At 38.2% G+C, this 18,313-nt stretch overlaps 1 protein-coding gene across 11 annotated transcripts in view; it reads left to right on the top strand.

Annotated features, from left to right (window-relative positions):
• KDM4C (lysine demethylase 4C) overlaps positions 1-18,313 on the top strand; it is a 423,829-nt gene that overhangs the window by 48,897 nt on the left and 356,619 nt on the right. For all 11 annotated transcript variants that reach the window (XR_009503661.1, XM_059924758.1, XM_059924756.1 and 8 more), the window contains one exon: positions 10,122-10,236. Coding sequence is in view for 10 of the 11 variants with exons in the window: in XM_059924758.1 (XP_059780741.1) it covers positions 10,122-10,236 (115 nt within the window). In the remaining variant the exon portion in view is untranslated. The remainder of the gene's footprint in view (positions 1-10,121; positions 10,237-18,313) is intronic.

Genomic DNA, 18,313 nt, shown 5'->3' with positions numbered 1-18,313 from the left:
GTTCCCAGACTGGAGGTGCAGGAGAGGAGAGGAGGGCATTTGTCCCACCCACTTGAGCCCAGGAAGCCTGCTGGGCTCCCAGGTGAGGTCCCCTGCCCTCTGAGACCAGGGATGGGGGGGCACACCTGGGCCCCTTCTGTTCCTTGAGCCTAAGCCCCACCGCCCACAGCCCCCAGGGCCTTGTCCAGACCTGTGGGTCCTGAGCATTAGCCCCACCCACTGCCCAGACCTCACCCTTGCTTAAGCCCCACTCTCCACAGCCAAGGCCTCCCCCCCACTTTTTTTTTTTTTCCTTTCCTTCCTCCTCTTTTTTACTATTGTGGTACTGATGTACCTTCTGGTTGTTGACTCATGTATATTTTTATTTTTACATTCTTTCTAACATATCTGTTAGTTTCCTAGTCTAATTTTATTTTTTACTTTGTTATTTTCTCTCTTTTTTTTTTGCCAGCCCATGCGGCTTGCAGGATCTTGATTTGCAAGCCTGGGGTCGGGGGGAAGATCCTGCGGTGGGAGCTCTGAGTCCGAACCACTGGACTAACAGAGAACCTCAGACCTCAGGGCATATTCATCGAAATGAGGTCTCACAGAGTTCCTCATCTCAGCAACCAAGACCCAGCTCTACTCAATAGCCTACAAACTCCAGCATTGGAAGGCTCAGGCCAAACAACCAGTAAAACAGGAACACAATCCCACTCATTTAAAAAAAAAAAAAAATGAGATGGCAAAAAAATATGTCACAGATGAAGGAGCAAGGTAAAAACTTACAAGACCCAGTAAATGAAGAGGAAATAGGCAATCTACCTGAAAAAGAATTCAGAGTAATGATAGTAAAGATGATCCAGAATCTCGGAAATAGAATGGAAGCACGGATTGAGAAAATACAAGAAATATTTAACAAAGATCTAGAAGAACTAAAGAACAAACAAACAGGTGAACAACACAGTAACTGAAATGAAAAATACACTAGAAGGAATCAATAACAGAATAACGGAAGCAGAAGAACGAATAAGTGAGCTGGAAGACAAAATGGTGGAAATAACTGCTGAGGAGCAGAATAAAGAAAAAAGAATGAAAAGAATTGAAGACAATCTCAGAGACCTCTGGGAGAACACTAAATGCACCAACATTTGGATTATAGGGGTCTCAGAAGAAGAAGAGAAAAAGAAAGGGTCTGAGAAAATATTTAAAGAGATTATAGTCAAAGACTTCCCTAACATGGGAAAAGAAATAGTCACCCAAGTCCAGGAAGCACAGAGAGTCCCATACAGTATAAACCCTAGGAAAAACACACCAAGACACATATTAATCAAACTAACAAAAATTAAATTCAAAGAAAAAATATTAAAAGCAACAAGGGAAAAACAAAAAATAACATACAAAGGAATCCCCATAAGGTTATCAGCTGATTTTTCAGTGGAAACTCTGCAGGCCAAAAGGGAGTGGCAGGATATACTTAAAGTGATGAAAGAGAAAGCCTACAACCGAGATTACTCTATCCAGCAAGGATCTCATTCAGATTTGAAGGAGAAATCAAAAGCTTTGTTTTTTTTTAAAGATAATTATTTTATTTTTTAAAAAATTTATTTATTTATTTTTGGCTGCCTTCCTTCTTCATTGCAGTGGCTTCTCTTGTTACGGAGCACGGGCTCCAGTAGTTGTGGCACGTGGGCTCAGTAGCTGTGGCTTGCAGGCTCTAAAGCACAGGCTCTGTAGTTGTGGCACACTGGCTTAGTTTCTCCGTGGCACGTGGGATCTTCCTGGACCAGGGATCGAACCTGTGTCCCCTGCATTGGCAGGCAGATTCTTAACCACTGTGCCACCAGGGAGGTCCCTCAGAAGCTTTTCAGAGAAACAAAAGAATTCAGAGAATTCAGCACCACCAAACCAGCTTTACAACAAATGCTAAAGAAACTTCTCTAAGCAGGAAACACAAGAGAAGAAAAAGACCCACAAAAACAAACCCAAAACAATTAAGAAAATGGTCATAGGAACATACATATCAATAATAACCTTGAATGTAAATGGATTAAATGCCCCAACCAAAAGACACAGACTGGCTGAATGGATACAAAAACAAGACCGTATATATGCTGTCTACAAGAGACACACTTCAGACCTAGGGACACATACAGACTAAAAGTGAAGGGATGGAAAAAGATATTCCATGCAAATGTAAATCAAAAGAAAGCTGGAGTAGCAATACTCGTTTCAGATAAAATAGACTTTAAAATAAAGACTGTTACAAGAGCTAAGGAGGGACACTACATAATGATCAAAGGATCAATCCAAGAAGAAGATATAACAATTATAAATATTTATGCACCCAACATAGCACCCCAATACATAAGGCAAATTCTAACAACCATGAAAGAAATTGACAGTAACACAATAATAGTAGGGGACTTTAACACCCCACTTACACCAATGGATAGATCATCCAAACAGAAAATAAACAAGGAAACACAAGCTTTAAATGACACAATAGACCAGATAGATCTAATTGATATTTATAGAACATTCCACCCAAAAGTGGCAGAATACACTTTCTTCTCCAGTGCACATGGAACATTCTCCAGGATAGATCACATCTTGGGTCACATATCAAGCCTCCGAAAACTGAAGAAATTTGAAGTCGTGCATCTTTTCTGACCACAACGCTATGAGATTGGAAATCAATTACAGGAAAAAAAACGTGAAAAACACAAATACATGGAGGCTAAACAGTGCGCTACTAAGTAACCAAGAGATCACTGAAGAAATCAAAGAAGAAATAAAAAAATACATAGAAACAAATGACAACGAAAACATGATGACCCAAAACCTATGGGATGCAGCACAAGCAGTTCTAAGAGGGAAGTTTATAGCAATTCAGTCTCACCTCAAGAAACAAGAAAAATCTCAAACAATCTAACCCTACCCTTAAAACAACTAGAGAAAGAAGAACAAAGAAAATCCAAAGTCAGTAGAAGGAAAGAAATCATAAATATCAGAGCAGAAGTAAATGAAATAGAAATGAAGAAAACAATAGCAAAGATCAATAAAACTAAAAGCTGGTTCTTTGAGAAGATAAACAAAATTGATAAACCCTTAGCCAGACTCATCAAGAAAAAAAGGGAGAGGATGCAAATCAACAAAATTAGAAATGAAAAAGGAGAAATCACAACTGACACTGCAGAAATACAAAGGATTATAAGAGACTACTACAAACAACTATATGCCAATAAAATGGACAACCACGAAGAAATTGACAAATTCTTGGAAAGGTACAATTTTTCAAGACTGAACCAGGAAGAATTAGAAAATATAAACAGTCCTATCACAAGTAATGAAATGAAAACCGTAATTAAAAATCTTCCAACAAACCAAAGTCCAGGACCAGATGGCTTCACAGGCGAATTCTATCAAACATTTAGAGAAGAGCTAACAGTGATACTTCTCAAACTCTTCCAAAAAATTGCAGAGGGAGAAACACTCCCAAACTCATTCTACGAAGCCACCATCACCCTGATACCAAAACCAGAAAAAGATACCACAAAAAAAGAAAATTATAGACCAATATCACTGATGAACATAGATGCAAAAATCCTCAACAAAATACTAGCAAACAGAATCCAACAGCACATTAAAAGGATCATATACCATGATCAAGTGGGATTTATCCCAGGGATGCAAGGATTCTTCAATATACGCAAATCAATCAGTGTGATACACCACATTAACAAATTAAGGAGTAAAAACCATGTGATCATCTCAATAGATGCAGAAAAATCTCTTGACAAAATTCAACACCCATTTATGATAAAAACTCTCCAGAAAACAGGCATAGAGGGAACCTACCTCAACATAATAAAGGCCATATATGACAAATCCACAGCAAGCATCATACTCAATGGTGAAAAACTGAAAGCAATTCCACTAGGATCAGGAACAAGACAAGGATGTCCACTCTCGCCACTGTTATTCAACATAGTTTTGGAAGTCCTAGCCACAGCAGTCAGAGAAGAAAAAGAAATAAAAGGGGTACAAATTGGAAAAGAAGAAGTAAAACTGTCACTATTTGCTGATGACATGATACTATACATAGAAAATCCTAAAGATGCCACCAGGAAATTACTAGAACTGATCAATGAATTTGGTAAGGTGCAGGATAAAAAATTAATGCATAGAAATCTCTGGCATTCCTATACACCAACAACGAAAAATCAGAAAGAGAAATTGAGGAGACACTCCCATTTACCATTGCAACAAAAGGAATAAAATACCTAGGAATAAACCTGCCTAGGGAGGTGAAAGACTTGTACTCAGAAAACTATAAAATGCTGGTGAAAGAAATCAAAGATGACATAAACAGATGGAGAAATATACCATGTTCTTGGATTGGAAGAATCAATATTGTGAAAATGACTATGCTACCCAAAGCCATCTACAGATCCAGTGCAATCCCTATCAAACTACCAATGGCATTCTTCACAGAATTAGAACCAAAAATCTTACAGTTCCTATGGAAACACAAAAGACCCCGAATAGCCAAAGTAATCTTGAGAAAGAAAAACGGAGTTGGAGGAATCAGGCTCCCCGACTTCAAACTGTACCACAAAGTTACAGTAAGCAAGACAGTATGGTACTGGCACAAAAACAGAAATATAGATTAATGGTACAGGATAGAATGCCCAGAGATAAACCCATACACATATGGTCATCTAATTTATGACAAAGGAGGCAAGAACATACAATGGAGAAAAGGCAGCCTCTTCAGTAAGTGGTGCTGGGCAAACTGGACAGCTACATGTAAAAGAATGAAATTAGAACACTACGTAATGCCATACACAAAAATAAACTCCAAATGGATTAAAGATGTAAATGTAAGACCAGACACTATAAAACTTTTAGAGGAAAACATAGGAAAGACACTCTTTGACATAAACCACAGCAAGATCTTTTTTGACCCACCTCCTAGAGTAACAGAAATAAAACCAAAAATAAACAAATGGGACTTAATTAAACTTAAAAGCTTTTACACAGCAAAGGAAACCATAAACAAGAGAAAAGGCAACTCTCAGAATGGGAGAAAATATTTGCAAATGAAACAACAAAGGATTAATCTCCAAAATATACAAACAGCTCATGGAGCTCAATATCAAAAAAACAATCCAGTTAAAAAATGGGCCGAAGACCTAAATAGGCATTACACCAAGGAAGACATACAGATGGCCGAGAGGCACATGAAAAGATGCTCAGCATCACTAATTATTAGAGAAATGCAAATCAAAACTACAATGAGGTATCACCTCATGCCAGTCAGAATGGCCATTATCAAAAAAGCTAGAAACCATAAATGCTGGAGAGGGTGTGGTGAAAAGGGAACCCTCCTACACTGTTGGTGGGAATGTAAATTGATACAACCACTATGGAAAACAGTATGGAGGTTCCTTAAGAAACTAAAACTAGAACTACCACATGACCCAGCAATCGCACTACTGGGCATATAACCTGAGAAAACCATAATTCAAAAAGAGACATGGGGGCTTCCCTGGTGGCGCAGTGGTTGAGAGTCTGCCTGCCAATGCAGAGGACACGGGTTCGAGCCCTGGTCTGGGAAGATCCCACATGCCGCGGAGCGACTAGGCCCGTGAGCCACAATTGCTGAGCCTATGCGTCTGGAGCCTGTGCTCTGCAACAAGAGAGGCCGCGATAGTGAGAGGCCCGCGCACCGCGATGAAGAGTGGCCCCCACTTGCCGCAACTAGAGAAAGCCCTAGCACAGAAACGAAGACCCAACACAGCCATAAATAAATAAATAAATAAATAAATAAATAAATAAATAAAATTTAAAAAAAGAGACATGCACCACAATGTTCATTGCAGCACTATTTAAAATAGCCAGGACATGGAACCAACCTAATTGTCCATCGACAGATGAATGGATAAAGAAGATGTGGCACATACATACAATGGAATAGTACTCAACCATAAAAAGAAACAAAATTGAGTTATTTGTAGTGAGGTGGATGGACCTAGAGACTGTCATACAGAGTGAAGTAAGTCAGAAAGAGAAAAACATATACCATATGCTAACGCATATTATGGAATCTAAAAAAAAAAAAAATGGTACTGATGAACCTAGTTGCAGGGCAGGAATAAAGAGGTAGACATAGAGAATGGCCTTGATGACATGGGGTGGGAGGGCGAAGCTGGGGCGAAGTGAGAGTTGCATCGATATATATACACTACGGAATGTAAAATAGTTGGCTGGTGGGAAGGAACAGCATAGCACAGGGAGATAGGCTCGGTGCTTTGCGAAGACCTAGAGGGGTGGGATAGGGAGGATGGGAGGGAGGCTCAAGAGGGAGGGGATATGGGGACATGTGTATGCATATGGCTGATTTGCTTTGTTGTGCAACAGAAACTAACACGGTATTGTGAAGCAATTATACTCCAATAAAGATCTATTTAAAAAAAAGTATTAAATAGCTTAGTTCATTTAGTGGAACCTCTACTTGACTACTTTGATATTTCAAGAGACTATTTGTACTTGGAAATAATCAGATAATACTTAATAGGAAATGTTGGTTAATACCCTTAAAAATCATCATAATTATTATGAGAAAGTTCTGTGGGGTTTCAAAGGAAGGTAAACCTTCTGTGGTAGTTAATTGGAATGGTGTAATTTCATTTCGTAGGTGCTATGGAGATGGATTTTGAAGGAAGGTCAGAAATGTTACAAAACTAATGCATGCTTATTTAAAAATTCAAACATTATAGAAATGCGTAATTTCAACTCCCAGGGACAATCATTGTTAATAATACATGGCGATTCAAAATATTGATGAGTACAGAGTCTCAAAGTCCTGTGTTCTCTTGTCATGGAGAAACTTTGATTATCATCTCTAGCCCATTTGATTATCATAGCATGGTGTCAGTTTTCTATTTAGAGGGAATTTATCTTACTAGGCACTTAACTTTATTCATATCTCTGTTTTTATTCTGGTGGCTTAGTTGTAGATTGACTCTTCCTGAAGGTAACCGTTCAGGTGACAGTCTCTGTTTTGTGTTCCACTGTGTACCCAGTGCTTGGTACAGTATCTGGGACATGGTAGGTGCTGTTTCAATTATGTTGATTGAAAAAATAAATAGTGTCATGAAGCTAAAATATACTTGAAGTAGTATAAATTATTAAACAGATTGTAAAGATTTACTTATTAACAGAATATACATTTCTTGATATTCTGAAGTTCAAAGATGATTTAAAAAATAGTGGACTCTAGGGACTTCCCTGGTGGTCCAGTGGTTAAGAACCCATGCTTCCAATTCAGGGGGCTCAGGTTCCATCCCTGGTCGGGGAACTAAGATCCCACATGCCACGTGGAGTGGCCAAAAAAAAAAAAAAAAATGGTGCACTATTTTTTCTCGTTACAAAATATAACTATCATGAGAAATTGTCTGAAAGATTATTTCCAGATTAAATGTTATTTCTTTCAAAGTTGATGTATCTTTTGAGTTGCATTAATTTCACTATAATTGTTGTAATGTTATTACCTTTGAAATTTATATTTTTATATTTCCTCTGTGAGTTTCATATGAAAATTTATTTCAAATGCCAGTGAAATGGGTTTTAAGCCTTAAGCCAAGGCTCTACTTGTCCACTCACAGCTACACTAGGATCACATGGTCTTCATAACAGTTATTGAATGGTCCTAAGATGGGACTAATTTTCATGGTAGGCAAGAGGCATTTTTCTGGTCTTTCTGTTCATCTGTTCTCCTTCAGTACATGCCCTTGCATAGGTACACAGTACATAATGTGCTTGGTGGTAGAGAGGATAACACGCTCATTTGGTTAATAACATAACTTAGTCCAAAGAAAATCTGGAGACCTCCAACATATCTTTACTATAAAAGTTTGTGGAGGTGAGTAATACGCTGCTTCCCATCGCTTACATTGTTGATCTGTACTTTCTTCTAGGCATGGAGCTAAGTGCTTTACAGAATTATCTGATGGAGCCTTCACAACAGCTCAATTGTTATTATCCCTGTTTTATACAGGAATAACTGAGGTCCAGAGAGATTCAGTCTCCTGTCCTGGGTTATGTAGCTTATAAATGGCAAAGCCTGGATTTAGATCCAGGCAGTCTGGTTCTGGAGCCCTGTCTCTTAACAGCTGTGCTATAGTGAATGAAAGATTCTGGGTAAGAAGTGTGGTTGAATCAGTTTTGAGCAAGTTGACGCTGGATTTGTGGAATAGGCGTGATTGTTTGGCAGTCCTTTAGGGATGGAAACTGTAGCCAGGTTTCATTAGAATCAGGTACCAAGTAAGTGAACTGGTCCCTTTTTCCAAGTTTAGTATCAGTGTTTGTTTCAAATATTCAGGGATTTTAGACTTTAACCTCAATAGCTAATACCAAACTATAGCTTTCTCTCCTAGAGTTATGGGTTGCTAAAAATTGATCCTGAGTGGGTGAGTATATGGTGATAGATTCTTTAGGTCTTCTCATAGTGAAAGGCAGTTTAGGCTTTCAATTTCTAAAATCTAAGAAGTTTCTTTAGAAGTCATAATAAACAGCATCTTTGCTACTTTTTTTTGTCACCTGACTGACCTCTGGTTAGCTTGTTTAGCTTCTGCCTGGAATGTTTGTTACTATTGGAACCCTCTAATCAAAGCATTAGAATGAAGTGGAGTGGATTCTTTCATACCCATCCTTTTTATTTTTGGTTGCCCTGTGAGATTAAATCTGTAAATTACTCTGTATTTCAAATACAGTTGTTAAATCAAGTTGTTTGGCATTCTTGCTTATTGCTTAGATAATCAGTTTGGCATCCCCAGTGTAGTAGATGTAGATGTTGCTTGTTCTATAATTCTTCAATCTAAAATGTCCAGTAAGCTTTGTAGGGATTGCTGCTTCTGCTAAACACCTTTTTCACTATGTGTGTTCCATTGCTTTCTCAGTTTGTTGATTTCTTTGCTAATTTTTTTTTCCTGTAGAACGTTGTGGTTTTTTTTTTTTGGTAGTAATATAAGATTATTGCTCAAAATCCAAATAATACAGAGAAGTGCCTTTCTGTAATTCCTATGTAAGAGATAACTATTAGTATTAATAATTTAGAGTATATTTCTTTCTGGCCATTTAATATACAGTTACAGATCTTTTTTTACGTAAATAGGATCATAGTATATTTACTGTTCTGTAATCTGCTTCATTCACTGTGGAAAGATTTTAATGTCAATATACAGAAAGATCTGCCTTATTTTGTGTTCTTTTATTTAACGTAGTCCTAGTTGCTGGATGTAAGCTTGAGGTTTCAGTTAATGCTGCAGCAACATCCTGGGTTATATATCATTGTATACATCTCTGTGTTGCTGAGATGAATTTCTAGAGTTGAATTTTAGGGTCAAAGGGACATTTTTTAAGGCTATTGAAAAATTATACTCTGGTACCAGTATATACCCCGACTCCAGCTGTGTAAGAGAGGTTTCATTCTTTACCACAATTTATATATTAAGCATTTGCCAGTCTGAGAGGTGCAAAATACCTTATTTTAGTTTTACTTTCTTGGATTTTTAGTGAGATTGTCCTTTGTCAATTTTTCTATAGAAAAAGATAAGAAATTTTAAGTGAATTACATATAATTAGTAATAAATATTAAATTACATATATAACAAATTACATATATGTAATTATATATATATAAAATACTATATTCTAAGTTATACATTTTGTCTTTTATATGTAAGTCTTTTATTCTAAGTTATGTGTTTTGCCTTTTACATGTAAATCTCTAAAATGTCCTAGTATAGTATAATTGGTTAAAGATTTTAGAAAATATTTTGAAAGCTAAAATACTATTAAGTAGTTTTCTGCTTCTATTGTTGATACTTTCATAAAAGTACTTTTCTTATTCATCAAAAAATGAGGTTTTCATATAGAGTTATTTAGGAATCTTAGAGTCTTCAGAGATCTATGATAAACATTTATATATTTACTTGTCAGATTTGACAACATGAGCTACTGCAGTGTTTTTATTTTGATAGAATTTTGTTTAGAAAGTGATTTAAATAAAATGGGTAGGGAAAATCTTAAAATTGTCTTACTATTTTGTGCTTTGTTTCATCTCCCTTTTCCAGGTATTGTACTCCGAGATACTTGGATTATGAAGATTTGGAGCGCAAGTACTGGAAGAACTTAACCTTCGTGGCACCTATCTATGGTGCAGACATTAATGGGAGCATATATGATGAGGTATATTTCTATTACAGTGGGTTTTGTAAAGCATCATTTCATGTTACTATTTTTGTTACCGTTTTCGGTGGTCGAGAAGTAGTCATTTGTTGTGCTTTGTGTGACCCATAATTCTTCACAGGACAAGAGGAAATAAAGACACATCAGTATGATTTCTGCTGCTTCTGTTTTTTACATTGAAACCAGCTAATTGTACAAATATCTGAGCCTGTTCAACAGTAATATAGTATGTGGTTATCTGGCTGATCTTCAAATTACACTCAAAATTTTTAAAAGCAAAGCACATTATAAAAATACCTGGAAAACAGGAAATATTATTCATAATAGTACCATCTTAAGGCAAAAGCAGTGTTGTAATATGTATTCTTCCTATAGTTTTCCTCTAATCATTTGAAAAAGTTATATTAAGCATGCTTATAGGACTTCCCTGGTGGCACAGTGGTTAAGAATCCGCCTGCCAATGCAGGGGGCACGGGTTCGAGCCCTGGTCTGGGAAGATCCCACATGCCGCGTAGCAACTAAGCCCGTGCGCGACAACTATTGAGCCTGCGCTCTAGAGCCTGCGAACCACAACTACTGGGCCAGTGTGCTGCAACTACTGAAGCCTGCGTACCTAGAGCCCGTGCTCCACAACAAGAGAAGCCACCACAATGAGAAGCCCGAGCACCGCAGCAAAGAGTAGCCCCCACTTGCTGCAACTAGAGAAAGCCTGCGTGCAGCAACGAAGATCCAACACAGCTAAAAATAAATGAATGAATGAATGAATGTATATAACAAAAACAAAACAAAACAAAGCATGCTTATATTCTCTTTTTTATCCCCCCAACACACAAATTGTGAGAATTTTTTCTTTTTTAAAAGTACATTTTACAGTTTTTCCTGTTATTTTTCATGAGAGCATAATCTGCTTGATATAATCTAATCCTTCTTGCCTCCCCCGATACTACTTGAAATCCTATTTTTAAAAAAAATCTTTCTTTTTTGAAACCTTTTATCCCCTCTCCCATTGTTTTATTTAGAGAAATTTCTTGCCTACCAAAAAGTTGAAGTGATACAGTGAACACCTGGATGCCCTCACATGGATTCACTAGTTGTTAATATTTGCCACATTTGCTTTTTGTTTCTCTCTCACTCTGTCTGTGTCTCTGTCTCTCTGTCTTTATGCTGTAACATTTGAAAGTAAGTTGCAGACATCATGACAATTCACCCTTAATTATTTCAGCATGTTTCTTTCAGTTATAAGGCAATTTAACATTTACATAATGTCATCTAATATAGAAAACATACTCAAAGATCCCTGATTTTCCCAATAATGTTCTTTATAACCTGCTTTTTTCCCCATGTGAAGGATCCCGCCAGGGATTTCCCTTTAAAGTTAATAAGTGTGCTATAGGGTAATATTTAGAGGCTAGATGAATATCCTGTTCCCAATAGCCTTTCACCCAGTGAATTTGCCTCCATTGATAATCCTTGACTGAGTCAGTTATTGTACTATTTTTAAACTGTTTATATTTTGAAATATAAAACAAGCTGGAAAGTGCATAAAACATAAACTTAGAGCTTCATGAATTATTGTAAGGTGAATACCTAGGTACCATCCCTGACATCAAGGAAAACATTATGGGCACCCTAGATTTCCCCTATCTGTCCCCTTTACCTATTATATAGTCTCCTACTTTTCCTCCAAAGGAGTGGTTATAGGGTATACACATGGGTAGTTTTAGAAGAAAACTAGTTTCCAGTTTACACCTTTCTATACCAGTGTTTGCTACTTCCCATTGCCCCACAGCCTCCCTGACACTTGGTATTGTCAGTCTTTTAATTTTAGACATTCTAAAATTAAATGGGAGTGTGTAGTAGGCTCTTGTGGTTTTAAATAACATCATGATTTTTTTCTTTTATGTTCATTGGCTGTTTGGATTTCCTCTTTATCAAAATGCCTGTTCAAGCCTCTTGTACGTTTTTCTTTTTTGTCATGCTTTTCTTATTGAGTTACAGTTCGTTATAATACATTTCTGGCTATGAGGTAGTGGCACAGTTTTAGTTTTTCTATATGGATCTTCAGTTGTTGAACACTGTTACTGAAAGGACCATTCTTATTTTTGAAAATGGGCCGGGTATTAGATGATACTATGGAATTACTGTTGTCCTATTAGACGTGATGATGACATGGTGGCTATATATATTTTTTCTTGTCAACTGACAATACACACTGAAAAATATATAGGTGAAATAACATGCGGTCTGGGATGTGTTTTGTTTTTTAAATTAATTAATTTTTTTGGCTGCGCTGTGCGGCTTGCAGGATCCTAGTGCCCCAGTCAGGGATCGAACCCCGGCCATAGCAGTGAAAGCACCGAGTCTTAAGTATTGGACCACCAGGGAATTCCCCTGGGATTTGTTTTTAAAATACCGCAGGAAACAAAGTGGTATGACTTTCGTTGAATAAAGATTGGCAAAATATTGTTAAATGAAGCTAGGTGATAGATACATGATGTTTAGAATATGTGTATGTTTGAAATACTAAAAATAAAAGTTAAAGAAAGGGAAAACATCCTTTCTCTTCCCCCTTTCGTATTTTCACTAGTGTAAGTAACCTCCCTGTTGAGAATTTTTGTTTAAGTTTGTACATGCTCATGTAGAAAAATTGAAAAATAGAGAAAAAATGAAGAAGAAAATTACTCTTAAGCTTACCAAACAAACATAACCTCTTTATGATTTCCTTTTGGCCATTTATTTATTTATTTATTTATTTTGGGTATCCTATTTTATTAGCATTTAAATTTCACCAAGAGTTCAAGCATATGCTAGCCATATGTTCAGACTTTTGAAATAAAGATAAAATGGGCAAACAGCTTTAAGGGTGCAATGTATTTAACACTGCACAATATATTAACTAACTAGACAATCTACGGGGTGGTATAACTATACACTTAGGAGCACCAAGTTTAGGAACAAATCCTGGGATTGGAGGAAAAACCCGCCATTCAGGACTGAACAGAGGTCCTTGGTTGCTGACAGAATCTCCCCTTGACTTCAGACTTGAGACAAACCGAGCAAGTCTATCAGCATACAAAACCCACTGATTTCAGGACAAACAGTAACAGGATAGACTGGCCAGAGCCAATTCAGATTGTGGGGATAGTCTGAAGCGATAAGGGCTGGCTGCAGGCTGGAAATGTTGCAGCTGAAGTCCAGGATTGGCAGATGAGAGCAGTCACCTTCTAAAAATCGCTGATTTCTATACAAATTACCAAGATGCTTTTCCCAAATAGGGTGGCCTTTTATTTTATGTTAGTGTGTGTATGTATATGTATGCATGTGCTTGCATGTGTGTTTGTGTTTCCCCATCTCAAAGGCTGAGAGATTTTAACAGTTTTTTTGCTTTAGAAGCATTTTCAGTATTGGTCTCCAGAGGATCATTTTAGTGTATTCTAACCCCAGCCAGTTTTAGATTGTACCTTGTATTAAGTCTTTGCTATTTTTTTTTTTGGAATTTCAATTCCAAGTATATTCTTTTTTATTTAAATTGAAATGTAGTTGATTTACAATGTTGTGTTACTTTCTGCTGAACAGCCAAGTGATTCGTTTATACTCCAAGTATATTCTTTAAGTTTGACATGTTATGATTACTTATGTTTAGGAAAATGTTTAGGAGTGCCATTAGTAGTAAAGCTTCCTTACAGAAGATGGCACCTTGTCTTATTAAAACAGCTTCTTTGGGAATTCCACTGAAATGGGTGAGGCCAAGCAAATACGGTTGGTATTTTCAGTTGGGGCCCAGCAAAGTTAAAGTGTTTTCTCAAAGTTACGAGGCTGGTAGACTGGCTGCCAGGTGCTCTTATTCCCCACACCAGTTTTAAGGAAGTAATTATGTACAGTTAGTCTCACAGTTGTGGAAATGTGTACAACTAGGTCTGGGTCACCTACAAATTTCCCCTGAGCTAATGGTTTATTTTGTTCCTTCTCTGTGGTTTCGTCCCTGTGGTATCCTGGCAAGTTTACAGGTTTCTAAAAGGAAGACTGAGCCGAGGAATCATCTGGATCTTGGGCTGAGAGGTTGCATGTCTCAGGACTCAAAAATAAAATAAAACCCAATCCAAGATTTTTTTCTAACCATACCTTGGGATCATTGGGCTCTTTGTTCCTTTTTGCAAATATAATAAAGAGGTAGAAGCAGCATACGATTTTCACAACAGTCAACATAAAACTGCCCTGAACTGGCTTTACACATTTGATAGTTAAAATAACATAATTGTTGACAGCACAGCTGAGGGTGATGGACATTGGTTTGCAGTGCTTATCAATTTACTGCTTGTGTTTGAAAACCAGTTACACAATGGCATTGCTTCAAGGGAACATTGACTTTAGACTTCAGATTTGAGTAACTTTAGTTATTAAAATCCAATGAACAAAATCCGCTGGTTTGTAAACATGCAGTTTTAAAACATCCTCATTATTTACAGGTTTTGGAGCCAGGAATCTGTCATTTTGGTAGGACCTACAAGGCATAGTATTTTATGGAATTTTTGTGGGAGCATTTAGTAGCTCCAGAACTGAGCTGACGTTTTCAATGCTTTTGTATCATAAAGAAAGACATAAGAGAGATGTTGTAAACTGCTACTGGTAAATGAAACCAGTCACACTCAAGACAACTGAATTCAAGCAAATGAAAAATAACTTGTATTTGTCCCCTTGAGGTAGATGCAGAGTAACAAGAGAAAGAGTGCATTAAGGAGAGTGATAAAGAGTGAGTGTAGTAATAACTTGTAACTGTCAGGAACATTTGAAATCATCACAATGAATGTGCATTGAATAAAGCCCATGTATTGTTTTGCTCTTCACTATTGTATCTTTGCATTGTTCAACTGCTCAGCTCAATTTAAATTGTATTGGGAATGGGTTTGTTATGGTTCACGGCATTATTTTGAAAGGGATTATAGTCATCAAATTGTAGTTCAGTTCCCCCCCTCAATTTCTAGTTACGGCTTTTTCCCTTAATGTTAAAAGAAGGGTTGAAAAACCATAACCGTTTCTTGGTGGGGATGGGAGTTCTTGGAGAGGGTGTGGGGAAGGTAAGAGAAACAGTCTGTGCAGGGTGCAAAGATGAATAAGGATCCTGGTTCTCAATAATTCACAGGCTTGAGGGGCAAAGGGGCAGTAGGATGTAATGAGCTTGGCTGTAAAGGCAAGTGTGGGGTTCCACTGGAGCCCAGAGCAGAGGCACTTACAGTAGCTTGGCGTTGAAGGAAGACTTTTTGTTGGAGACATGGCATCTGAGGTTGGCCTAGAGGAGCAAGTTCAAGTCCGGTAAAGGAAGGGGAGAGAAGAATGGGGCTGAAACTAGGTAAATTTGAGGGTAAGACTGCACTTAATAGTCTTTGTATTTTTACTGAATTTGGAGGCTTTTTGGTGAGCCTGGTCTTGAGGAGGGTGAGGCAGACCTGGAATAGTGGCTGTGGGGTCTGAGGGAGAGAGATCAGCCTGGCCGGTGATGGGGCTGTGCGGGCCCCTTCTGCTCAGATGTTTGTCTTGCAGCACCAGGCAGGTCTGTTAAGGGGCAAAAAGAGGTGCCATTGTAGTGTTGATCCAGGCCTGGGTACAACACAAGAATTAGGAGTGAGAGTGTTCATGAAGGACTGCTTGAGGACAATCAGCCTTGATAGTAAAGGGAGTAAGTAGGACCTGGAGATTCCAGGGAATGAGTCTTGGCCCCTCTTTCATTCGACTGCTGCTTTCAGAGCTTGATTTCCTTAGGATATACTTAAAAATCTCAGTCAACACCATGGGCAGCAGCCTGTGGCAGCAGTATCAGTAACATGATTTAAGCAAGTTACTAGTTTGGTTTTTTTTTTTTTTTTTCTGTTTGTTAAAAATTTATTTATTATTTATTTATTATTTATTTTTGGCTGTGTTGGGTCTTTGTTTCTGTGCGAGGGCTTTCTCTAGTTGAGGCAAGCGGGGGCCACTCTTCATCGCGATGCGCGGGCCTATCACTGTCGCGGCCTCTCTTGTTGCAGAGCACAGGCTCCAGACGTGCAGGCTCAGTAGTTGTGGCTCACAGGCCTAGTTGCTCCGCGGCATGTGGGATCTTCCCAGACCAGGGCTCGAACCCGTGTCCCCTGCATTGGCAGGCAGACTCTCAACCACTGCGCCACCAGGGAAGCCCTGCAAGTTACTAGGTTTTAAAGCAAAATGCCAAGACTTTCAAAGGCATGACATGACAAAGCCCAGTCTTTGGGTGTATGATGCAAAGCCTGGCTTGGCAGCCAGATTCTGCCTATTGCTTGTCTTTGTAAATAAAGTTTAATTGGAGCATAGCCTTATTGTTCATCTGCATATTATATGTGTCTGGCTTTTTTGCACTACAGTGGGAGAGTTGAGTAGTTGTGACAGAGGTTGTATGGCCCACAAAAGCTAAAATATTTACTGTCTTGCCCTTTGCAGAAAAAGTTTGCCAACCCCTAATATAGAGGCACAATTATTTGCTCTTGGGGAAGGGTGCTCAAAACCTTTTTTGAGATACAGATGAAATTCTGAATGTTTCTGGGAGAATGAGATTGACTATGTTGATACCTTGAAATGAAATCTGGTGATGTCAGGGACCTTCTGTAAGTAAAGAAGGTCCTGAACTTAGAAACAGAGCCACCTGTATTCTTGGGTGGCCCTAGATGATTCCTTGAAAACAGTAATAGAAGCATAAGAGTCCTAAGATCAAAAGTTTCAACTTTTTTTTTTTCTTTTTTTTGGGTTGTGTTTTACTAACGGCTGGTCCACTGATAAAGAAAGTTTTAATTAAGGAATTCCCTGGCCGTCCAGTGGTTAGGACTCCACCCTTTCACTGCCAAGGGCCTGGGTTCAATCCCTGGTCAGGGAAGTAAGATCCCACAAGCCGTGCAGCACGGCCAAAAAAAAAAAAGGAGAAAGTTTTAATTAGCCTATTCTAACTGTACATTTAAAAAATAAGTCCTCTGATAAAAGAAACATGGGAGTTACTTCAGGAAACAAACACACAAAAAGAAGACAGACAAAGAGAAAAGATGAACAGGTAGAAAAAAGTGATATAACTGTGTGGGATGTTTCAGTTTGACTAAGGGACATGAAAATAAACAGATATCTGCAGGGAAAAAAGGAGGTAGAACATTTCTGGGATACCCAATAGCCATGCTTCCACAGACCTTTGAAGACAGAGTGCATCTCTTTGTTCTGTGTGTGAGAGCTAAGAATCGGCATCAACATTTTTTACTTACACTAGTACAGTGACATTAAGTCATTCAGGCTTGTGTTCTGTGCTCTTTGGGGCTGCATTTCTAACAATACCTATCATGTATATAGTGGTAAGCCTCTTAATGATGATAATGGTTCATTAAATTGAGGTTTAAAAATGAAGTCCCACATGCTTTCCTTAAGCTGGCTGTTACCTTCTTGATAACACTGTTTTCACGAGTCTTCTTTGCAAGATTTTCCCTTTGTTGAGTGGTGACAGACACCTCTTCCCCTAAGCCTCACCTGTCTCCTCCATCGTCCAGGCTTTCTGATTTGAATACTTCATTCATATCCTAACAGGCATTGTTGTCTGCAGTGGCCCCTTTGAGATGATGTTTTCATAATAGTGTACCAGCAAGGTTCCTACTTCACAGTAATTTAGCCTTCTTTGGATGCTTTATGTCTAAGTACTTCTTTCTTCTGAATAAACCTATGAGATGGCATGGCATTAAGACTGACCGTTTCCCTTGTGTATAACCATCTTCGATGATAGTTTTCAGCAGTTCACTGGAGGAAGATAGCACATCTCACTGTGAGGGGAAGCTGCTTCACCCGTGATCCACAACTTGTACAGTCTCTCACTGTTCTTAAATCTCCCAGTCTTGCTTTGAAACTCAGCTCCTTCACTGAATCATGTTCCTCCCATTTGCAGCTGCCTCCAGATCACTGAAGGTGTTCGCCCTCTCCTCTACCAGCCTGGTACTCAGTGATCTCCTACACTGAGAATGACTATCAGTCCACTGCACAAGGAGTTTTTCTAGTTTTTCATATATGGTGTTGGTTCGAGTAACACGATTAAGCTTTCCAGGAG

This window comes from Balaenoptera ricei, chromosome 6 (assembly GCF_028023285.1).
Source record: "Balaenoptera ricei isolate mBalRic1 chromosome 6, mBalRic1.hap2, whole genome shotgun sequence".
In the NCBI taxonomy this organism is placed as follows: domain Eukaryota; kingdom Metazoa; phylum Chordata; class Mammalia; order Artiodactyla; family Balaenopteridae; genus Balaenoptera; species Balaenoptera ricei.
This window is presented reverse-complemented; position numbering and strand designations above follow the sequence as displayed.